At 35.3% G+C, this 25954-nt stretch overlaps 1 protein-coding gene across 8 annotated transcripts in view; it reads right to left on the bottom strand.

The window, feature by feature from the left end:
* Window positions 1–25954, bottom strand: part of nhsl1b (NHS-like 1b) — a 357374-nt gene that overhangs the window by 69128 nt on the left and 262292 nt on the right. For all 8 annotated transcript variants that reach the window (XM_061986925.1, XM_061986926.1, XM_061986927.1 and 5 more), the window contains one exon: window positions 6734–6886. In XM_061986925.1, coding sequence (XP_061842909.1) covers window positions 6734–6886 — 153 coding nt within the window. The remainder of the gene's footprint in view (window positions 1–6733; window positions 6887–25954) is intronic.

The raw sequence follows: 25954 nt of genomic DNA, 5'->3' as shown, positions 1-25954 counted from the left end.
AGAAAAAAAAAAACAGTACCAAAGTTGATTAAACGGTAAAAAAAAACTCAGTCGGCGGAATTTAACCGTAAAATCTATTGTCAAATTTTACAGTCTACAATTTAATTGATAATTTGTTTTGCAATCATAAGTCAAGCAGATAACTAAGTACAGTATTTATCTTTGGGAATATTTGGATTGTGATAATGTTGAATTTGAAAAGATGCAGTACATGATTTTTAATGTCAAAAGGGAAAGAAGAAATATATTTAGTAAGAAAAGGGGCAAGCGGTAGATAATGGATGGATGGACGATTAAGCATTTTATTAAGGCATATTATTTCCAGGCTTTCGCGGGCCACATAAAATAATAATAATTAGAGATGTCCGATAATGGCTTTTTTGCCGATATCCGATATTGTCCAACTCTTAATTACCGATTCCGATATCAACCGATACCGATATATACAGTCTGTTGCAGCTTGCTGCGAGGTTTGTTCTCCCAGGATGCAAACGGACTATTCCGGGAGGTAAAAACATGATTTAATTCTCAAAACTCAAAAAGGTACAAAAACGGAAAACAAGGCGAAAGCACAAGGCGCTGATCGCACTTGGGAGTTAAAGTAAATACTTAGCATAGACTATGGACGTAGAGAACTTATGAAACTGTGGCATGAAATAAACACAATATATATATATATATATATTGACAACCCCCAGCAAAAACCAACAGGAAGTTTGCAATTCCCCCTTCAAAACCGCTCGCCTTTTTTCAAACATTATCTCCTCTGAGCGCGTTTGTCGCGTCGGCTTCAAACTAGCACAGGAGAGAGATTGAACCCTTCTGATTAAAAATTGACCAAAGAGTTTTAACTACTGCTCCGGTTTGGATTTTATGTGCCGTCAAAGTCGGTCCCGTCCATCGCTGCTTGCAGCTTTAATTAGGGACCGCCTCTTTGAGCTGTAATTTTACCCCCTTAACATGCTTCAAAACTCACCAAACTGGACACACACACCGGGACTGACAGAAATTGAGATCTGATAAAAAACCCAACCCCAAAACTCAAAATTGCGCTCTAGCGCCCCCTAGGAAAAAACACAGACAAAACTGCTTGTAACTTCCAGTAGGAATGTCGTAGAGACATGAAACAAAAACCTCTATCTAGGTCTGACTTAGACCTAGATTTCATACATTGACATCCTTCAGCAAAATTCAACAGGAAGTTGGCAATTCCCCCTTCAGAACACAAGTTTACTAAAATTAGTCACTTTTGCCTCTTTGAGCTGTAATTCGACCCCCTTAACATGCTTCAAAACTCACCAAACTGGACACACACATCAGGACTGACAGAAATTGAGATCTAATAAAAAACCCAACCCCAAAACTCAAAATTGCGCTCTAGCGCCCCCCTAGGAAAAAACACATACAAAACTGCTTGTAACTTCCAGTAGGAATGTCGTAGAGACATGAAACAAAAACCTCTATCTAGGTCTGACTTAGACCTAGATTTCATACATTGACATCCTTCAGCAAAATTCAACAGGAAGTTGGCAATTCCCCCTTCAGAACACAAGTTTACTAAAATTAGTCACTTTTGCCTCTTTGAGCTGTAATTCGACCCCCTTAACATGCTTCAAAACTCACCAAACTGGACACACACATCAGGACTGACAGAAATTGAGATCTAATAAAAAACCCAACCCCAAAACTCAAAATTGCGCTCTAGCGCCCCCTAGGAAAAAACACAGACAAAACTGCTTGTAACTTCCGGTAGGAATGTCGTGGAGACATGAAACAAAAACCTCTATCTAGGTCTGACTTAGACCTAGATTTCATACATAGACATCCTTCAGCAAAATTCAACAGGAAGTTGGCAATTCCCCCTTCAGAACTCAAGTTTACTAAAATTAGTCACTTTTGCCTCTTTGAGCTGTAATTTGACCCCCTTAACATGCTTCAAAACTCACCAAACTGGACACACACATCAGGACTGACAGAAATTGAGATCTAATAAAAAACCCAACCCCAAAACTCAAAATTGCGCTCTAGCGCCCCCTAGGAAAAAACACAGACAAAACTGCTTGTAACTTCCGGTAGAAATGTCGTGGAGACATGAAACAAAAACCTCTATGTAGGTCTGACTTAGACCTAGATTTCATACATTGACATCCTTCAGCAAAATTCAACAGGAAGTTGGCAATTCCCCCTTCAGAACACAAGTTTACTAAAATTAGTCACTTTTGCCTCTTTGAGCTGTAATTTGACCCCCTTAACATGCTTCAAAACTCACCATATTTGACACACACATCAGGACTGGCAAAATTTGCCATTTAATAAAAAAGCCAACCCTAAAACTCAAAATTGCGCTCTAGCGCCCCCTAGGAAGAAAACTCAGACAAAACTGCCTGTAACTTCAAGTAGGAATGTCGTAGAGACATGAAACAAAAACCTCTATGTAGGTCTCACTTAGACCTACATTTCATATATTGACAACCCCCAGCAAAAACCAACAGGAAGTTTGCAATTCCCCCTTCAAAACAAAAGTTTTGTAAAAACCGGTCACCTTTTTTCAAACATTATCTCCTCTGAGCGCGTTTGTCGTGTCGGCTTCAAACTAGCACAGGAGAGGGATTGAACCCTTCTGATTAAAAGTTGACCAAAGAGTTTTAACTACTGCTCCGGTTCGGATTTTATGTGCCGTCAAAGTCGGCCCCGTCCATCGCTGCTTGCAGCTTTAATTAGGGACCGCAATGTCCCATTGGGACAGAGGACCCTATTGTATTTGTAAGATTTTATTATTATTATTCCGCCGCCTCTTTGAGCTGTAATTTTACCCCCTTAACGTGCTTCAAAACTCACCATATTTGACACACACATCAGGACTGGCGAAATTTGCCATTTAATAAAAAAGCCAAACCCCAAAACTCAAAATTGCGCTCTAGCGCCCCCTAGGAAAAAACACAGACAAAACTGCTTGTAACTTCCGGAAAGAATGTCGTAGAGACATGAAACAAAAAACCTCTTTGTAGGTCTGACTTAGACCTAGATTTCATACATCAACTTCCTTCAGCAAAATTCAACAGGAAGTTGGCAATTCCCCCTTCAGAACACAAGTTTACTAAAATTAGTCACTTTTGCCTCTTTGAGCTGTAATTTGACCCCCTTAACATGCTTCAAAACTCACCAAACTGGACACACACATCAGGACTGGCAAAAATTGCGATCTAATAAAAAAACAAACCCCAAAACTCAAAATTGCGCTCTAGCGCCCCCTAGGAAAAAACACAGACAAAACTGCTTGTAACTTCCGGTATGGAATGTCGTAGAGACATGAAACAAAAACCTCTATGTAGGTCTGACTTAGACCTAGATTTCATACATTGACATCCTTCAGCAAAATTCAACAGGAAGTTGGCGATTCCCCCTTCAGAACACAAGTTTACTACAATTAGTCACTTTTGCCTATTTGAGCTGTAATTTGACCCCCTTAACATGCTTCAAAACTCACCAAACTGGACACACACATCAGGACTGACAGAAATTGAGATCTAATAAAAAACCCAACCCCAAAACTCAAAATTGCGCTCTAGCGCCCCCTAGGAAGAAAACACAGACAAAACTTCTTGTAACTTCCGGTAGAAATGTCGTGGAGACATGAAACAAAAACCTCTATGCAGGTCTGACTTACACCTAGATTTCATACATTGACATCCTTCAGCAAAATTCAACAGGAAGTTGGCAATTCCCCCTTCAGAACACAAGTTTACTAAAATTAGTCACTTTTGCCTATTTGAGCTGTAATTTGACCCCCTTAACATGCTTCAAAACTCACCAAACTGGGGACACACATCAGGACTGACAGAAATTGAGATCTAATAAAAAACCCAACCCCAAAACTCAAAATTGCGCTCTAGCGCCCCCTAGGAAAAAACACAGACAAAACTGCTTGTAACTTCCGGTAGAAATGTCGTGGAGACATGAAACAAAAACCTCTATGTAGGTCTGACTTAGAACTAGATTTCATACATTGACATCCTTCAGCAAAATTCAACAGGAAGTTGGCAATTCCCCCTTCAGAACACAAGTTTACTAAAATTAGTCACTTTTGCCTCTTTGAGCTGTAATTCGACCCCCTTAACATGCTTCAAAACTCACCAAACTGGACACACACATCAGGACTGACAGAAATTGAGATCTAATAAAAAACCCAACCCCAAAACTCAAAATTGCGCTCTAGCGCCCCCTAGGAAGAAAACACAGACACAACTGCTCCTAGGAAGAAAACTCAGACAAAACTGCCTGAAACTTCAAGTAGGAATGTCTTAGAGACATACTATGCACATATAAAAAAGCTTGTTGTTAAAAAAAGAGTTGGAATTTCACAAGAAAAAGTTTACAATTTCACAAGAAAAAACTTAGAATTTTGGCCGTGTTAATAAAGAAAGTCGTAATATTACTCAACGCAAGTCGAAATTTTACGAGAAAAACTGAACATTTGTGCAATATTATGATAAAAGTTGGAATTGTACTCAATAACAGTCGCAGTTTTACAAGAAAAGCTTAAGATTTTGGCAATTTTATGAAAAGAGTCGTGAGTTTACTCGACAAAAGTCACAGTTTTGTAAGAAAACTATGTAGGTCTTACTTAGACCTACATTTCATATATTGACAACCCCCAGCAAAAACCAACAGGAAGTTTGCAATTCCCCCTTCAAAACAAAAGTTTTGTAAAAACCGCTCGCCTTTTTTCAAACATCATCTCCTTTGAGCGCGTTTGTCGTGTCGGCTTCAAACTAGCACAGGAGAGAGATTGAACCCTTCTGATTAAAAGTTATCGAAAAAGTTTTGATACCTGCTCCGGTTTTGATTTTACGACCCTTCAAAGAACCGCTATGCTGATGCTGCTGCGCTGATGTTATTTCAAGATGGCTGCTTAAAAGCAGGATGCACCAGCGTGCCCACACAATGCAGACAAGGTAGGTACACTAGACAAAAGTCTTGGAACACTTCGGACTACAAGTAGACAAAAGTATTGGGACACTTATGACTACCACTGGACAGAAGTATTGGGACACTTGGGACTACAACTTGACAAAATTATTGGGACAATTATGACTACCACTGGACAAAAGTATTGGGACACTTATGACGACAACTGGCCAAAAGTATTGGGACACCTACACTGGACAAAAGTATTGGGACACTTAGGACTACAACTTGACAAAAGTATTGGGACATTTATGACGACCACTGAACAAAAGTATTGGGACACTTCGGACTAAACGTAGACACAAGTATTGGGATACTTAGGACTTCCACTTGACAAAAGTATTGGGACACTTACACTGGACAAAAGTATTGGGACACTTACACTGGACAAAAGTATTGGGACACTTAGGACTACAACTTGACAAAAGTATTGGGACACTTAGGACTAAAACTGGACAAAAGTTTTGGACACTTATGACTAAAACTGGACAAAAGTATTGGGACACTTAGGACTAAAACTTGACAAAAGTATTGGGCCACTTGGGACTAAAACTTGACAAAAGTATTGGAACTCTTCGGACCACCACTGGACAAAAGTATTGGGACGCTTACACTGGCCAAAAGTATTGGGACACTTAGGACTACAACTGGACAAAAGTATTGGGACACTTAGGACTACAACTGAACAAAAGTTTTGGGATACTTAGGACTGCAACTAGACAAAAACATTGGGACTTTTAGTATTAAAACTTGACAAAAATATTGGGACATTTAGGACTAAAACTTAACAAAAGTAATGGGAAACTTCGGACTACCGCGGGACAAAAGTATTGGGACACTTAGGACTACGACTGGAAAAAAGTATTGGGACATTTTGGACTACCACTGGCCAAAAGTATTGGGACACTTACACTGGATAAAAGTATTGGGACACTTAGGACTAAAGTTAAAAGTTAAAGTACCAATGATTGTCACACACACACGAGGTGTGGCGAAATTATTCTCTGCATTTGACCCATCACCCTTTATCACCCCCTGGGAGGTGAGGGGAGCAGTGAGCAGCAGCGGTGGCCGCGCCCGGGAATCATTTTTGGTGATTTAACCCCCAATTCCAATCCTACAACTTGACAAAAGTATTAGGACAAATTAGGAATAAAACTGGACAAAAGTATTGGGACACTTAGGACTAGCACCTGCCAAATATGCGGGCCCGACCAATGCTGCTTGCAGCTTTAATTTGACTTGTTTTGGAAAGTCTTGACAAGCCAAATTTTCTTGTTCTATTGACAGATAATTTTGCTTAGTTCAAGTAAAATACCCCTCATTTTTGATATTTTTTTTCTTGTTTTTGAACACTGACTTTTTGCAGTGTAGATATATGCATACTAATTTTAGCTATTTTGCTGTTCTAGTTTTTATTTTATTTTTATTTTTTTATTATTTTTATTATTATTATTAGTATTTTTTTTTTTAATACACTGTTTACTCAATGTAAAGTGGTTTTTACAAATAAAAATCTATTATTATTATTATAGAATATGTATTATGACGTGAATTTAGCACCTGCTTGAAACAAGACCACCAAAATTGGATTTGCAGTATTTCTTTTTTTAACATTAATGCTTCGACCTACAAAATAAAGTGCTTAATAATGTGCATAAAATAATTTGACACTAACGCTGTGACCTTCCGCGAATGACATGCCGTCGCTTCAAAGTTGCACTTGAACGCACCGCAGACTCCGGCTTGGCTTAATGACGCTTACCTCGCAGAGCGCTCTTCAGGTTGACTTTGGCCTGGCGGTGGAGGTCCTCCACGCAGGACGGCCGGGAGCCCGGCAAGAAGACGTTCTCCTGCTGGTGCCATGGAGCTGTGTAGTGAACCGTCCACTTGCTCTCCTCATCCAGGTTGGACACCGCTGCAAGGGAGGAAAAAAAAATACACATCAGGTAAGAAGATCCTGCCAGCTCATAAACTCGGACATTTCCTTCTTCCGGAGAAGCCTTGTTTGCGTTGAGAGGAAGAGGAGGTGCTTTGTTGCCAGGTGCTGATCTTTGCACCTCTTAACATGACACGTATCTGAGACGTCACACCCCCCCAGAAACTGACTAGCTGGTAAAGCAGCACCCGAAACTGCACTAAACTGCTCTGGTCGGGGGTGGGGCGGGGGGGCGTGGTTGGGGGCGTGGTTAAGATATATATATATATATATATATAAGAAATACTTGACTTTCAGTGAATTCTAGCTATATATATATATATTTTTTTTTTTTTTTTTACATATATATATATATATATATATATATATATATATATATATATATATATATATATATATATAAAGAATTACTTGAATTTCAGTGTTCATTTATTTACACATATACACACACACGACACTCATCTACTCATTGTTGAGTTAAGGGTTGAATTGGCCATCCTTGTTCTATTCTCTGTCACTATTTCAGAACACACACATTATACAAATATACATTATAAAATCAATAAGAAAACGGGAGCTCTAATTTGGGAGTCTGAATTAGGATCAGAAGTTCCTATATAAACATTGCGCACTCACGTCGCCTTTTTGTATTGATTACTGCAGCTGTGCACTGGATTCATTCACAAATACAAACTACAACTCACAAACACTTTAGAGTTGGGCTCCACCATCAGAATGTGTACTTAAACTTATAAAGATCACATGGATATTATTCAGTGAGTTGATTCACCAAAACTAACCTGTTATACAGGAGGAAAAAGCACACAGGACGTTTCAATTGTTCACAGACTGGTCGCGCTCATCAGAATGACAAGACACTTCCGGTCTGCAGGTGATAGCATTCAATTGGGAAGAAACGCCCTACTGCCCCCTACTGACCAATGTGAATACTGATAAATGTGGAATGACAGCTCCAAAAACGAATTCAAACCACAAAATAAAATAAATAAATCAACACAAAAATGTGACACATTATGGGTGGGTCACATATGCATGTACAGTAGATGGCAGTATTGTCCTGTTTAAAAGTGTCACAACATTGCTGTTTACGGCAATGTTGTGAACAGGCTGTCAACACGTCACTCAGGTCCGCATGGAGCTGGAGGGGGCGTGGCCTCCAGCTCCGCCTGAATTTCGGGAGATTTTCGGGAGAAAATTTGTCCCGGGAGGTTTTCGGGAGAGGCGCTGAATTTCGGGAGTCTCCCGGAAAATCCGGGAGGGTTGGCAAGTATGCAATACGGCCGGGTTAGCTTACTAAAGTGCAATTTTAAATTTTGCGTGAAATATCCTGCTGAAAACGTCTCGGTATGATGACGTCAGCGCGTGACGTCACGGATCGTAGAGGACATTTTGGGACAGCATGGTGGCCAGCTATTAAGTCGTCTGTTTTCATCGCAAAATTCCACAGTATTCTGGACATCTGTGTTGGTGAATCTTTTGCAATTTGTTCAATGAACAATGGAGACAGCAAAGAAGAAAGCTGTAGGTGGGAAGCGGTGTATTGCGGACCGGCTGCAGCAACACAAACACAGCCGGTGTTTCATTGTTTACATTCCCGGAAGATGACAGTCAAGCTTTACCATTGGCCTGTGGAGAACTGGGACAACAGAGACTCTTACCAGGAGGACTTTGAGTTGGATGCGCAGACGCGGTACCGTGAGTACGCATGCAGCTGCGGCTTCCAAACATTTGATCGCTTGCCCGTACGTGCGTGCCGCTATGTGCATGTCACGTACGTAACTTTGGGGACTTTGGGGAAATATATGTGCCGTATGAACTTTGGGGAGGTGAACGGTACTGTATTGGCGGGAGGGGGGAGGTGTTTGTTATGCGGGATTAATTTGTGGCATATTAAATATAAGCCTGGTTGTGTTGTGGCTAATAGAGTATATATATGTCTTGTGTTTATTTACTGTTTTAGTCATTCCCAGCTGAATATCAGGTCCCACCCGCCTCTCACAGCATCTTCCCTATCTGAATCGCTCCCACTGCCCTCTAGTCCTTCACTCTCACTTTCCTCATCCACAAATCTTTCATCCTCGCTCAAATTAATGGGGAAATCGTCGCTTTCTCGGTCCGAATCGCTCTCGCTGCTGGTGGCCATGATTGTAAACAATGGGTTGCTATGGTGACAAACAAGAGTGCACAATGAGTCCAAACATGGAACAGGTGAAACTAATGGGTAATCATGGAAACAAGACAAGGGAGTGAAAAGCCAGAAACTAAAGAGTTCAATAACTAAACAAAACATGACTAAAACAAAACATGACAACAGGAAAATACCAAAAAAAAAGGAGAAAAAGCCATCAAAATAGGAGCGCAAGACAAGAAGTAAAACACTACACACAGGAAAACAGCAAAAAAAGTCCAAATAAGTCAGGGTGTGATGTGACAGGTGGTGACAGTACACCTACTTTGAGACAAGAGCTATAGTGATGCATGCTTGGTTATGCTTTAAAGTCATATCCAACAATTGCGACGACTTTTAACTGTCAACTGAGTATCGTTTTTTTAATGATTTCTGCTGATTTTCCGCATTTTTTTCAACGCAAACAATGTGCCTTGGCTCAAAAAAGTTTGAAAAACACTACTTTATACATCATTTTAGCTGTTTGCAAATGCACCAAATCGTTGTGATTTCAATAAATAAAGACTTTGTATGTTCTCTATATCTAACAATTATGTATTATTCTAATTGATCTTTTTTCTAACACAGTTAGTGAATGAAGCGCACATTTGTAGTTGTTTCCCCGTATTTCTGCACAACAACTGAATATGTCAATAAGCAAAAAGAACACAACCGTCACCACCGACAACACGGAACACGACACCGACACTTACCGAGAGAGCGTAACCATGCCAACGTGGGGGATCCTGGGTGCAGGATTACTTCCATTTGGGTTACTCAATTCTAACCCAGATGAGTGTGTGTGTGTGGGTGTGTGGGTGTGTGTGACCTCCTGAGCTCAACAACTGGTGTGTCTGTCTGGGACAGAAAAGTGGAGGACTGAGAAAGAAGGGGAAGGACAATGAAAGTGTGCTAATTATTCATGCAAAGACTTGTACTGTGTGGTGTGTGTGTGTGTGTGTGTGTGTGTGCGTGTGTGTGTGTGTGTGTGTGTGTGTGTGTGTGGGTTGGGGGAGGTAAGAAAGTTCAGGGCGGAGTTCCATATATGACTGGTCGTCAGAGAAAGTGTGAGACAAAGGTATGTCTTTGATGTCAACGTCCATCAACTCTTTCAAGTCCTTGGTCTTGCTACCAACAACAACAACAACAATAGAATAGGATAGAATAGAATAGAATAGAAAGTACTTTATTGATGCCTGGGGGAAATTCAGCACCACAGTTCACTCACAATAGACAATAAACACTTAGGTATTTTTTACATGTGAATAATATAAATTCAGTCTATTATACAGCATTATTCACATGTGAATAATATAAATACAGTCTATTATACAGCATTATTCACATGTGAATAATATAAATACAGTCTATTATACGGCATTATTCACATGTGAATAATATTGTCATTATACAGCATTATTCACATGTGAATAACACAAATACAGTCTATTATACAGCATTATTCACATGTGAATAACACAAATACAGTCTATTATACAGCATTATTCACATGTGAATAATATAAATACAGTCTATTATACAGCATTATTCACATATGAATAACATAAATACAGTCTATTATACAGCATTATTCACATGTGAATAATATAAATACAGTCTATTATACAGCATTATTCACATGTGAATAATATAAATACAGTCTATTATACAGCATTATTCACATGTGAATAATATAAATACAGTCTATTATACAGCATTATTCACATGTGAATAACATAAATACAGTCTATTATACAGCATTATTCACATGTGAATAATATAGATACAGTGTATTATACAGCATTATTCACATGTGAATAACATAAATACAGTCTATTATACAGCATTATTCACATGTGAATAACATAAATACAGTCTATTATGGAGCATTATTCACATGTGAACAATATAAATACAGTCTATTATACAGCATTATTCACATGTGAATAATATAAATACAGTCTATTATACAGCATTATTCACATGTGAATAATATAAATACAGTATATTATACAGCATTATTCACATGTGAATAACATAAATACAGTCTATTATACAGCATTATTCACATGCAGACTATAATTACTGGTTTGCAAATAATATTTTAACCCAAATAGGTGAAATTAGATAATCTCCCACGGCACACCAGACTGTATCTCACGGCTAGTACTAGTGTTGAAAAACACTGCGCTGAAGAACGCTGATTAGTGCAACAATCTTGCAGTGTTTATATTTTAATATAATTTTTTCCATTTCTACAAGCTGCATTTCGATACACAGAGCTACGAGAAGTGGACAGACTCTTTCAAACGTATTCGCAGAGGAATATTTAGTACTTAGCCACTTGCTGAGACCACGTTGTTTGAGGATAAATGTGAAATAGAGGAGGCAGTAAACGAGTGGAATGAAGGTAAATCACAGCAAATATTTACTATTTGTTGTTTACGAGCTGTAGAAGTAGTAAGTCACACACCATTTGTGTAGTTAGTAGTCTCAACTCGAATGAACTGAACGCTAATGCTAATTGTGTTATGTTCTTGCTGTCGCCTGACATTTATCATTAATATATTGTTATTTACAGCTGAAATAGACATAAGGACTCACCTGAGGCCTCATTAGTTCATCGTTTACTGTTGGACACTGTGGACAAAAGCCTGACTTTTTATGTACAATTTGGTACACTTTGTTCTCAAATCATATTATATTGCATTCATTCATTTTTTTCCAAATAAAACTAGGTTCAAATGTTTTATAGGTACTAGAGATGCGCGGTTTGCGACACAAATAGCTATGCTGAAAACAAGCAAGAAAAACTAAGAAACATCTAGCATATGGACTGGTCTCAAGCAATGATATATAATATAGAAACCCCGTTTCCACATGAGTTGGGAAATTGTGTTAGATGTAAATATAAACGGAATACAATGATTTGCAAATCATTTTCAACCCATATTCAGTTGAATATGCTACAAAGACAACATATTTGATGTTCAAACTCATAAACTTTATTTTTTTTTTGCAAATAATCATTAACTTAGAATTTCGTGGCTGCAACACGTGCCAAAGTAGTTGGGAAAGGGCATGTTCACCACTGTGTTACATGGCCTTTCCTTTTAACAACACTCAGTAAACGTTTGGGAACTGAGGAGACACATTTTTGAAGCTTCGCAGGTGGAATTCTTTCCCATTCTTGCTTGATGTACAGCTTAAGTTGTTCAACAGTCCGGGGGTCTCCGTTGTGGTATTTTCGGCTTCATAATGTGCCACACATTTTCAATGGGAGACAGGTCTGGACTACAGGCAGGCCAGTCTAGTACCCGCACTCTTTTACTGTGTGTGTTGATGTAACACGTGGCTTCATTTTACCTTGAAATTTTTTTTTTACCTTGAAAATCATGTTTTAACTTAAAACATTTTTTTGTAATTTTTAAATTTTTAAATTTTTAATAATTTTTTTTATTTTTTTTTTTAATTTTTGTAAAAATAAAAAAATAAAAAAAAAATTTAAATTTTTTTTAAATTTTTTTTTAATTTTTAAATTTTTTTAACATTTTTAAAAACTTTTTTTTAACTTTTTTTTAAACTTTTTTTTAACTTCTTTTAAAAAAAATTACCCTAACCCTAACCCTAATCTTAACCCTAACCCTAACCCTAACCCTAACCCTAAAAAAATGTTAATTGTTAAAATTGTTTAAAAAAATTAAAAAAATTAAAAATTGTTTTAAATTTATTTAAAAAATAAAAAAAATTAAAAAAAAGTTTAAAAAATTTTACCTTCAAAAAAAAATTTTACCTTGAAAATTTTTTTGTACCTTGAAAATCATTTTTAACTTGAAAAAAATGTTACCTTGAAAATTTTTTTGTACCTTGAAAATCATTTTTTACCTTGAAAAAAAAATTTTACCTTGAAAATTTTTTTGTACCTTGAAAATCATTTTTTACCTTGAAAAAACATTTTACCTTGAAAAAAAAATTTAACCTTGAAAAGTTTTTTGTACCTTGAAAATCATTTTTTACCTTGAAAAAAAATTTTTACCTACAAAAAAAATTTTTACCTTGAAAATTTTTTTGTACCTTGAAAATCATTTTTTACCTTGAAAAAAAATTTTTACCTTGAAAAATTTTTTTTACCTTGAAAATCATTTTTTACCTTGAAAATCATGTTTTAACTTAAAACATTTTTTTTAAATTTTTAATATTTTTTTAAGTTTTTTAATTTTTTTTTAAATTGTAATTTTTTTTAAATTTGTTAAAAAATGTTTTACATATTTTTAAATTTTTAAAATATTTTTAACTTTTTTTAAACTTTTTTAAACTTTTTTAAACTTTTTTAACTTTTTTTTAACTTTTAAAAAAAATTTTTACCCTAACCCTAACCTAAAAAAAAATGTTAATTGTTAAAATTGTTTAAAAAAATTAAAAACATTTAAAATTGTTTTAAATTGTTTTAAAAAATTAAAATAAATTCAAAATTTTTTAAAAAAATGTTACAAATTAAAAAACAAAAAAAACAAAAAAAACATTAAAAACATTTTTTTTAAATTTAAAAAAATTGAAAATCATTTTTTACCTTGAAAAAAAAAAATTACCTTGAAAATGTTTTTGTACCTTGAAAATCATTTTTTACCTTGAAAAAAATTTTTACCTTGAAAAAAAAATTTTACCTTGAAAATTTTTTTGTACCTTAAAAATAATTTTTTACCTTGAAAAAAATTTTTTACCTTGAAAATAAAATTTTACCTTGAAAATTTTTTAGTACCTTGAAAATCATTTTTTACCTTGAAAAAATAATTTTACTTTGAAAAAAAAATTTTACCTTGAAAATTTTTTTGTACCTTGAAAATAATTTTTTCCTTGAAAAAAACATTTTACCTTGAAAACTTTTTTTTACCTTGAAAATCATTTTTTACCTTGAAAATCATGTTTTAACTTAAAACATTTTTTTTTAAATTTTTTAATTATTATTATTATTTTTTTTAATTTAATTTTTGTAAAAATTAAAAAAAAATTTTTATTTTTTTAAATGTTTTAAATGTTTTAAATATTTTTAAATATTTTTAAATATTTTTAACTTTTTTTTTAAACTTTTTTTTTTAACTTTTTTTAACTATTTTTTTTTAATTTTTTTACCCTAACCCTAACCCTAACCCTAATCTTAACCCTAACCCTAACCCTAACCCTAACCCTAAAAAAAAATGTTAATTGTTAAAATTGTTTAAAAAAATTAAAAACATTTAAAATTGTTTTAAATTGTTTTAAAAAATAAAAAAATTTTTAAAAAAAGTTTAAAAAGTTTTACAAAATAAAAAAAATAAAAAAATAAAATAAATAAAATAAATAAAATAAATAAAATAAATAAAATAAATAAAATAAATAAAATAAATAAAATAAATAAAATAAATAAAATAAATAAAAAAAATAAAAAAAATAAAAACATTTAAAAACATTTTTTTTTAAATAAAATAAAAAAATTTAAATCATTTTTTACTTTGAAAAAAAAATTTTACCTGGAAAATTTTTTTGTACCTTGAAAATCATTTTTTACCTTGAAAAAAAAAAATTTACCTTGAAAACAAATTTTACCTTGAAAATTTTTTTGTACCTTGAAAATCATTTTTTACCTTGAAAATTTTTTTTTACCTTGAAAAAAAAATTTTACCTTGAAAATTTTTTTGTACCTTGAAAATCATTTTGTACCTTGAAAATCATTTTTTACCTTGAAAAAAAAGTTACCTTGAAAAAAAAATGTTACCTTGAAAATTTTTTTGTACCTTGAAAATCATTTTTTACCTTGAAAAAAAAAATTTTTACCTTGAAAAAAAAATGTTACCTTGAAAATTTTTTTGTACCTTGAAAATCATTTTTTACCTTGAAAAATAAATTTTACATTGAAAAAAAAATTTTACCTTGAAAATTTTTTTGTACCTTGAAAATCATTTTTTACCTTGAAAATTATTTTTTTTAATGAAATGAAATAAGCAGGGGCGTCCATGGTAACGTTGCTTGGATGGCAACATATGTTGCTCCAAAACCTGTATGTACCTTTCAGCATTAATGGTGCCTTCACAGATGTGTAAGTTACCCATGTCTTGGGCACTAATACACCCCCATACCATCACACATGCTGCCTTTTACACTTTGCGCCTACAACAATCCGGATGGTTCTTTTCCTCTTTGGTCCGGAGGACACGACGTCCACAGTTTCCAAAAACAATTTGAAATGTGGACTCGTCAGACCGCGGAACACTTTTCCACTTTGTATCAGTCCATCTTAGATGAGCTCAGGCCGAGCGAAGCCGACGGCGTTTCTGGGTGTTGTTGATAAACGGTTTTCGCCTTGCATAGGAGAGTTTAACTTGCACTTACAGATGTAGCGACCAACTGTAGTTACTGACAAGTGGGTTTCTGAAGTGTTCCTGAGCCCATGTGGTGATATCCTTTACACACTGATGTCGCTTGTTGATGCAGTACAGCCTGAGGGATGGAAGGTCACGGGCTTAGCTGCTTACGTGCAGTGATTTCTCCAGATTCTCTGAACCCTTTGATGATATTACGGAGCGTAGATGGTGAAATCCCTAAATTCCTTGCAATAGCTGGTTGAGAAAGGTTTTTCTTAAACCGTTCAACAATTTGCTCACGCATTTGTCGACAAAGTGGTGACCCTCGCCCCGTCCTCGTTTGTGAATGACTGAGCATTTCATGGAAGCTGCTTTTATACCCAATCATGGCACACCAATTAGCCTGTTCACCTGTGGGATGTTCCAAATAAGTGTTTGATGAGCATTCCTCAACTTTATCAGTATTTATTGCCACCTTTCCCAACTTCTTTGTCACGTGTTGCTGGCGTCAAATTCTAAAGTTAATGATTATTTGCACAAAAAAAATAAAGTTTATCAGTTTGAACATCAAATATGTTGTCTTTGTAGCATATTCAACTGAATATGGCTTGAAAAGGATTTCGTTTATATTTACATCTAACACAATTTCCCAACTCATATGGAAACGGGGTTTGTATGTATATTCCCTGTTTCAAACGGCCCTCTGAGGGCAGACGTATGTGCGATGTGGCGATGAGTTTGACACCCCTGCGTCTAGACGACAACAAACATGGCCCACGACTGCATTGGACGAGCATTTGGATATTGAGGAAGTGCTCATTTGAGATCAAGTCACTTAAAACAGAAGTTCTCAAACCTCAAGCAGTTTTCATGTCTTCCTTTGAGCGCTATTCCCCACACCTGCTTTGTTTTAGCAATCAAGAATATTTAAGTTGTTGCTGTCTTTTTTTGTGTGGACATTGTTGTCATGTCATGTACGGATGCACTTTGTGGGACGCCGTCTCTGCTCCACACGCTGTAAGTTTTTGCTGTCGTCCAGCATTCTGTTTTTGCTTACTTTGTAGCCAGTTCAGTTTTAGTTTTGTTCTTCAATTCCTTTTCTTAGGGGCACTCACCTTTTGTTTTAATTTTTTTTAAAAAGGACCTTATCTTCACCATACCTGGTTGTCCAAATTAGGCATAATAATGTGTTAATTCCACAACTGTATATATATATTGGTTGATATTGGTATCGGTAATTAAAGAGTTGGACAATATCGGATATCGGCCAAAAGCCATTATCGGACATCCCTAGAAATATTCTTGATTGCTAAAACAAAGTAGATGCGGGAAATATCGCTCAAAGGAAGACATGAAACTGCTACAGGAAAATACCAAAAAAAGAGAAAAAGCCATCAAAATAGGAGCGCAAGACAAGAATTAAAACACTACACACAGGAAAACACCAACAAACTCAAAATAAGGCACAGCGACCTGGTGAAGTTTCATTTTTTGAACGTTTTCTGCTGGTGGTGTGCCTCCGCATTTTTTCAATGAAAAAAAAGTGCCTTGCCTCAAAAAAAGGTTGAAAAACACTGTCCTAGTGCACTGTTTTTCAACCTTTTCTGAGCCAAGGCACATTTTTTTCCATTTGAACAAATCTTGAGACACACCACCAGCAGAAATCATCAAAAAACGAAACTCAGTTCACAGTAAAAATTCGCAATTGTTGGATATGACTTTAAAGCATAACCAAGCATGCATCACTATAGCTCTTGTCTCAAAGTAGGTGTACTGTCACCACCTGTCACATCACACCCTGACTTATTTGGACTTTTTTGCTGTTTTCCTGTGTGTAGTGTTTTACTTCTTGTCTTGCGCTTCTATTTTAATGGCTTTTTCTCCTTTTTTTGGTATTTTCCTGTAGCAGTTTTCATGTCTTCCTTTGAGCGCTATTCCCCGCACCTGCTTTGTTTTAGCAATCAAGAATATTTAAGTTGTTGCTGTCTTTTTTTGTGTGGGCATTGTTGTCATGTCATGTACGGATGGGACGCCGTCTCTGCTCCACACGCTGTAAGTTTTTGCTGTCGTCCAGCATTCTGTTTTTGCTTACTTTGTAGCCAGTTCAGTTTTAGTTTTGTTCTTCAATTCCTTTTCTTAGGGGCACTCACCTTTTGTTTTAATTTTTTTTAAAAGGACCTTATCTTCACCATACCTGGTTGTCCAAATTAGGCATAATAATGTGTTAATTCCACGACTGTATATATTGGTTGATATTGGTATCGGTAATTAAAGAGTTGGACAATATCGGATATCGGCCAAAAGCCATTATCGGACATCCCTAGAAATATTCTTGATTGCTAAAACAAAGTAGATGCGGGAAATATCGCTCAAAGGAAGACATGAAACTGCTACAGGAAAATACCAAAAAAAGAGAAAAAGCCATCAAAATAGGAGCGCAAGACAAGAAGTAAAACACTACACACAGGAAAACACCAACAAACTCAAAATAAGGCACAGCGACCTGGTGGAGTTTCATTTTTTTGAACATTTTCTGCTGGTGGTGTGCCTCCGCATTTTTTCAATGAAAAAAAAAGTGCCTTGCCTCAAAAAAAGGTTGAAAAACACTGTCCTAGTGCACTGTTTTTCAACCTTTTCTGAGCCAAGGCACATTTTTTTCCATTTGAAAAAATCTTGAGACACACCACCAGCAGAAATCATCAAAAAACGAAACTCAGTTGACAGTAAAAAGTCGCAATTGTTGGATATGACTTTAAAGCATAACCAAGCGTGCATCACTATAGCTCTTGTCTCAAAGTAGGTGTACTGTCACCAACTGTCACATCACACCCTGACTTATTTGGACCTTTTTGCTGTTTTCCTGTGTGTAGTGTTTTACTTCTTGTCTTGCGCTCCTATTTTGATGGCTTTTTCTCCTTTTTTTGGTATTTTCCTGTAGCAGTTTTCATGTCTTCCTTTGAGCGCTATTCCCCACACCTGCTTTGTTTTAGCAATCAAGAATATTTAAGTTGTTGCTGTCTTTTTTTGTGTGGGCATTGTTGTCATGTCATGTACGGATGGGACGCCGTCTCTGCTCCACACGCTGTAAGTTTTTGCTGTCGTCCAGCATTCTGTTTTTGCTTACTTTGTAGCCAGTTCAGTTTTAGTTTTGTTCTTCAATTCCTTTTCTTAGGGGCACTCACCTTTTGTTTTAATTTTTTTTAAAAGGACCTTATCTTCACCATACCTGGTTGTCCAAATTAGGCATAATAATGTGTTAATTCCACAACTGTATATATATATTGGTTGATATTGGTATCGGTAATTAAAGAGTTGGACAATATCGGATATCGGCCAAAAGCCATTATCGGACATCCCTAGAAATATTCTTGATTGCTAAAACAAAGTAGATGCGGGAAATATCGCTCAAAGGAAGACATGAAACTGCTACAGGAAAATACCAAAAAAAGAGAAAAAGCCATCAAAATAGGAGCGCAAGACAAGAAGTAAAACACTACACACAGGAAAACACCAACAAACTCAAAATAAGGCACAGCGACCTGGTGGAGTTTCATTTTTTTGAACGTTTTCTGCTGGTGGTGTGCCTCCGCATTTTTTCAATGAAAAAAAAGTGCCTTGCCTCAAAAAAAGGTTGAAAAACACTGTCCTAGTGCACTGTTTTTCAACCTTTTCTGAGCCAAGGCACATTTTTTTCCATTTGAACAAATCTTGAGACACACCACCAGCAGAAATCATCAAAAAACGAAACTCAGTTCACAGTAAAAAGTCGCAATTGTTGGATATGACTTTAAAGCATAACCAAGCATGCATCACTATAGCTCTTGTCTCAAAGTAGGTGTACTGTCACCACCTGTCACATCACACCCTGACTCATTTGGACTTTTTTGCTGTTTTCCTGTGTGTAGTGTTTTACTTCTTGTCTTGCTCCTATTTTGATGGCTTTTTCTCTTTTTTTGGGTATTTTCCTGTAGCAGTTTCATGTCTTCCTTTGAGCGATATTTCCTGCATCTACTTTGTTTTAGCAATCAAGAATATTTCAGTTGTTTTTACCATTCTTTATGGGGGACATTGTTGATTGTCATGTCATGTTCAGATGTTGTTGCGTTTGGACCAGATGTTCCTCCCAGGGAATTTAAGTTGCTGGTCACTCCCAAGTTCTTTTTTATGACACATAAGCTGAGTTCAATTTGACCACCAGACAGAATGGGTATTTTGTGATTTATTTTCAAAGCTTTGAAAATAAACGTGAGACTAATCCAGTACAGAGGCGTTCACTAGCGCAGCTAAAATGGTCTAATCTAAAATACGGAAAACTTCTCTTCTATAATGTGTCTTTGTGGGGACATTGTTGATTGTCATGTCATGTTCGGATGAACTTTGTGAACGCCGTCTTTGCTCCATAGTAAGTCTTTGCTGTCCTCCAGCATTCTGTTTTTGTTGACTTTGTAGCCAGTTCAGTTTTAGTCTCGTTCTGCATAGCCTTCCCTAAGCTTCAATGCCTTTTCTTAGGGGCACTCATCTTTTGTTTATTTTGGTTTAAGTATTAGACACCTTTTTACCTGCACACTGCCTCCCGCTGTTTCCCACATCTACAAAGCAATTAGCTACCTGCTGCCACCTACTGATATGGAAGAGTATTACACGGTTACTCTGCCGAGCTCTAGACAGCACAGACACTCAACAACAACACATCATTTGCAGACTATAATTACTGGTTTGCAAAACATATTTTTAACCCAAATAGGTGAAATTAGATAATCTCCCACGGCACACCAGACTGTATCTCAAAGTGGTTGAAAAACACTGCTATACACAACGAATTCAGACTAAAAACCGCCCCATAGTGTATGAACATGGACTATCATTGTACGTTAAAAAATCCGGGGGACCAATCAGACCCAAACATACACGCGTATTTGTAAAACTTTTAACACTTAGCACAGGTAACCCTCCCCCAGCCTGTTCTCACACTGTGGTCCCTCAATGGCCTCAGTTCAACACACCAAGGACATGCGGAGCGCGGACACAAAGCCTGTTTTGTGTCTCTACATCAGTCCCGGCCTCAGGCCTTTCATTGGCCACAATACACTTTCTAGCGAGCCACCGCAGGACCGCGGTCTTTCAGACGTCTGCAAATCCTGCACTTCATCAACATCCAAAGCTCTCTCTAAAGCATACTTGCCAACCTTGAGACCTCCGATTTCGGGAGGTGGGGGGTGGGGTGTGTGTGGGGGGGATGCGGGGCGTGGTTGGGGGCGTGGCTAAGAGGGGAGGAGTATATTTACAGCAAGAATTCACCAAGTCAAGTATTTCATATATATGTGTAAATAAATGAACACTGAAATTCAAGTATTTATTTTATATATATATATAAATATATATAATAAAATAAATATATATTTATATTTATAGCTAGAATTCACTGAAAGTCAAGTATTTCTTATATATATATATATATATATATATATATATGAAATACTTGACTTAGTAGTTCGTCAAGTATTTCTTATATATATATATATATATATATATATATATATATATATATATATATAATAGAAGAAATATATATTTATAGCTAGAATTCACTGAAAGTCAAGTATTTCTTATATATATATATATATATAAGAAATACTTGACAAAATACTAAGTCAAGTATTTCATATATATATATATATATGATATATATATTATATATATTTATAATATAATAATTATAATAATTATAAATTATATAATAATTATAAATTATAATAATTATAATAATTTATAATATAATATATATTATATATATTTATAATATATATTTATAGCTAGAATTCACTAAAAGTCAAATATTTCTTATATATATATATATATATATGAAATACTTGACTGAGTATTTCGTCAAGTATTTCTTATATATATATGTATATATATATATATATATATATAAAATACTTGACTTAGTATTTCGTCAAGTATTTCTTATATATATATTATATATATATATACATATATATATATATATATATATATATATATATAAGAAATACTTGACAAAATACTAAGTCAAGTATTTCATATATATATATATATATATATGATATATATATGATATATATTTATAATATAATAATTATAATAATTATAAATTATATAATAATTATCAATTATAATAATTATAATAATTTATAATATAATATATATTTATAATATATATTTATAGCTAGAATTCACTAAAAGTCAAATATTTCTTATATATATATATATATATATATATATATATATATATATATATATACACATATATATATATGAAATACTTGACTGAGTATTTCGTCAAGTATTTCTTATATATATATATATATATATATATATATGAAATACTTGACTTAGTATTTCGTCAAGTATTTCTTATATATATATATTATATATATATATATATATATATATATATATATATATATATATATATATATAATAGAAGAAATATATATTTATAGCTAGAATTCACTGAAAGTCAAGTATTTCTTATATATATATATATATATATATATATATATATATATAAGAAATACTTGACGAAATACTAAGTCAAGTATTTCATATATATATATATATGATATATATATTATATATATTTATAATATAATAATTATAATAATTATAAATTATATAATAATTATAAATTATAATAATTATAATAATTTATAATATAATATATATTATATATATTTATAATATATATTTATAGCTAGAATTCACTAAAAGTCAAGTATTTCTTATATATATATATATATATATATATATATGAAATACTTGACTTAGTATTTCGTCAAGTATTTCTTATATATATATATATATAAAATACTTGACTTGGTGAATTCTAGTTGTAAATATACTCCTCCCCTCTTAACCACGCCCCCAGCCCCCCACCTCCCGAAATCAGAGGTCTCAAGGTTGGCAAGTATGAGTTACGGGGGCGCTATTGGCCATACAAATGCTCATACTGGTACTTCAAACTAGGGCTAGGCAGTATTGGCTGAAAACTGTATCACGATATACGTTTTTTTTATTGACCCATAGCGATAATTATTAATATTTTTCATGAGTTATTTAAGCCTGCCAAAAAAATACAGTAATGCAATTTCCAACTTACCAAGAGTGCTAGTTATCAGTGGACAAGGTGTGTGGTAACCAGATAGGATGAGCGTAGCTAAGGTGGCTTTGAAGTTAGTTTCAGTTTTCAGACACTAGATGGCAGTGGTGTATAAGCTATTGAACACTAGAAAGAGTAGTTTGGGAAGCAACTAACTAAACCACACGTTGGAAGTGTCAGGATGTTGTCGCACCGTTTGCATTAAACCAAAAAAACTATAGTCCGGTTTCTGTTATTGGGTCGATACATCAAGATATCACAGTTTCTCTTCTCACTCCATGCACAGATCGAATGTTTCATCAAACCCATTTTCATCATCATCATGATGATGACTTCAAACTTTCAAGATCAATGAATGATTCCATTTTGGACCACAAAAATTTGCCAAAATGTGCATCGTTACTCGTTTTCTAGTTGATAAGCGGACAAAAGACGACATTTTTGTCTGTTCCTGGTTCAAAACGACCCCCACCTTTTATTTTACCTCCAATACATATGATCAATAAATTAGTTTTATTGATATCTATGGCACCTGCTCAGTGGCCTTGTGAGTCATACCAAAGACTATAAAAATGGGAGCCATTACCTCCCTGCTGGGCACTCAGCATCAAGGGTTGGAATTGGGGGTTAAATCAACCAAAAATTATTCCCGGGCGTGGCCACCGCTGCTGCTCACTGCTCCCCTCACCTCCCAGGGGGTGATCAAGGGCGATGGGTCAAATTTCACCACACCTCGTGTGTGTGTGTGTGTGTGTGACAATCATTGGTACTTTAACTTTAACTCATTTAGATTAGAGATGTCCGATAATAACAGTGTTAAAGTTGTTTATACGGCCACCCTCAGTGTGACCTGTATGTGTGTGTGTGTGCGTGTGTGTGACAATCATTGGTACTTAAAACTTTATCTTTCACTAATTGAGATTAGAGATGTCCGATAATATCGGCAGTCCAATATTATCGGCCGGTTAAATGCTTTAAAATGTAATATCGGAAATTATCGGTATCGGTTTTAAAATGATCGGTATCGGTTTAAAAAAGTAAAATGTATGACTTTTTAAGTACAGAGCGCCAATAAACCTTAAAGGCACTGCCTTTGCGTGCCGGCCCAGTCACATAATATCTACGGCTTTTCACACACACAAGTGAATGCAAGGCATACTTGGTCAACAGCCATACAGGTCACACTGAGGGTGGCCGTATAAACAACTTAAACACTGTTACAAATATGCGCCACACTGTGAACCCACACCAAACAAGAATGACAAACACATTTCGGGAGAACATCCGCACCGTAACACAACATAAACACAACACGAACAAATACCCAGAAACCCCTGCAGCACTAACTCTTCCGGGAACGCTACAATATACACCAATATACAGCGGGGCATCACAACAAAATTAGGCATAATAATGAGTTAATTCCACGACTGTATATATCGGTATCGCTTGATATCAGAATCGGTAATTAAGAGTTGGACAATATCGGAATATCAGCAAAAAAGCCATTTTTGGACATCTCTAATTGAGATGCATCTTTTTTAGCAGAACACAGCCAACATTTCAATATCTGACTCATCCAAAAAAAGTCCACTCTACCTTTACGATGATAAAAGTTAACCATTAACGGCGTCCACATTAGCGAAGGGCAAGGCGGCGAGTCCCGGAGCAAAGTTCAGCCGTGTGAAAAAGTGCTGAGCCAACAATCGACGACAATAATCCTAATGATTAAATTCATTCTTAACTCCGACACACAAACGGACTATAAATACACTGCAAAAACTGCAATCTAAGTAAGATTAAATATCTCAAATAAGGGTGTTATTTGCTTAATTTCTGTCTAATAAAATAATTCTTCTCACTAAGCAGATCTTATTTTAGAGTGTTTTACTTGTTTTAAGTATTTTGGTCCTAAATGATCAGCCTGGCGACATCACATTTATGCTCTGCACACTTTATGATCACGCTTCTTCATGTTCCGCATGTTCACAGTTCCATGCCAAGTAAGTTTTTGTTTCTTGTTCATAGTTTTCCGCCTTTGTGCGCGCCTTTTGTTTTCATAGCCATGTTGTTTTACCTCCGCCGTGAGCGCCTTTTGTTTATTGTCAGGACTTGGTCCTGGGTGTTTGCTTTTCCGGGATGCAACGGAAAGTTTGGCTCGGGCGAGACGGGAATGTAAGTACATATTTATTTGTAAGACTCAAAGGAACAAAAAGCGCGCTCAAGGCGGAAGTACAAACTTGACTAACGAAACAAAAAGACTTGCACGTGGGCAAAAAAACTGTGAACAATTAAACAAAAACACTAACTGTGGCATTAATAGAAAAAACTTACTTGGACATGGCATGAATGCGGGATGTCACCAGAACGACAAACTGAAAACAATGAACTTAAATACTATAGACATGATTAACGAAAACAGGTGCGTGACTCAAAACGTGAAACAGGTGCGTGACGTGACAGGTGAAAACGAATGGGTTGCTATGGTGACAAACAAGAGTGCACAATGAGTCCAAACGTGGAACAGGTGAAACTAATGGGGTAATCATGGAAACAAGACAAGGGATTGAAAAGCCAGAAACTAAAGAGTCCAATAACTAAACAAAACAAAACATGACTAAAACAAAACATGATTTACACAGACATGACATTTATACCTTTTTGAGCCTTTTGAGTTTAAATATTAAACATGTACTCACACTCACGTCTTGCCCGCGCCAATTTTCCGTTGCCTTCCGGAAAAACAAACCCCAAGGACCAAGTCTTGACAAAAACTACTTTTTTAAAGTCATCATTTCTTACTTCAAGCATGAAAAAAAAATCATGATGCCGAGCGCATATCATTATGTCAAGATAATGGCACTAGCATTTAGTTCATTTAAGAATATTTTTCAACATATTAAGCAAAAAGGTCTATTTTTTTCTACCATAAAAGTGCACTTGTTATTAGTGAGAATATACTTATTTTAAGCTATTTTTGGGTTCATTGAGGTTAACTAATTTGACTTGTTTTGGAAAGTCTTGACAAGCCAAATTTTCTTGTTCTATTGGCAGATAATTTTGCTTAGTTCAAATAAAATACCCCTCATTTTTGTGTTTTTTTTCCCTTTGTTTTTGAACACTGACTTTTTGCAGTGTACACCTGGGCTTAAAAGTTAGGGGTATTTTACGTTGCATCCCGGAAAAGCAAACACCCAGGACCAAGTCCTGACAATAAACAAAAGGCGCTCACAGCGGAGGTAAAACAACATGGCTATGAAAACAAAAGGCGCGCACAAAGGCGGAAAACCATGAACAAGACACAAAAACTTACTTGGCATGGAACTGTGAACATGACATGAAGAAGCGTGATCATAAAGTGTGCAGAGCATAAATGTGAT

Source organism: Nerophis lumbriciformis, linkage group LG26, assembly GCF_033978685.3.
Source record: "Nerophis lumbriciformis linkage group LG26, RoL_Nlum_v2.1, whole genome shotgun sequence".
Taxonomy (NCBI): domain Eukaryota; kingdom Metazoa; phylum Chordata; class Actinopteri; order Syngnathiformes; family Syngnathidae; genus Nerophis; species Nerophis lumbriciformis.
This window is presented reverse-complemented; position numbering and strand designations above follow the sequence as displayed.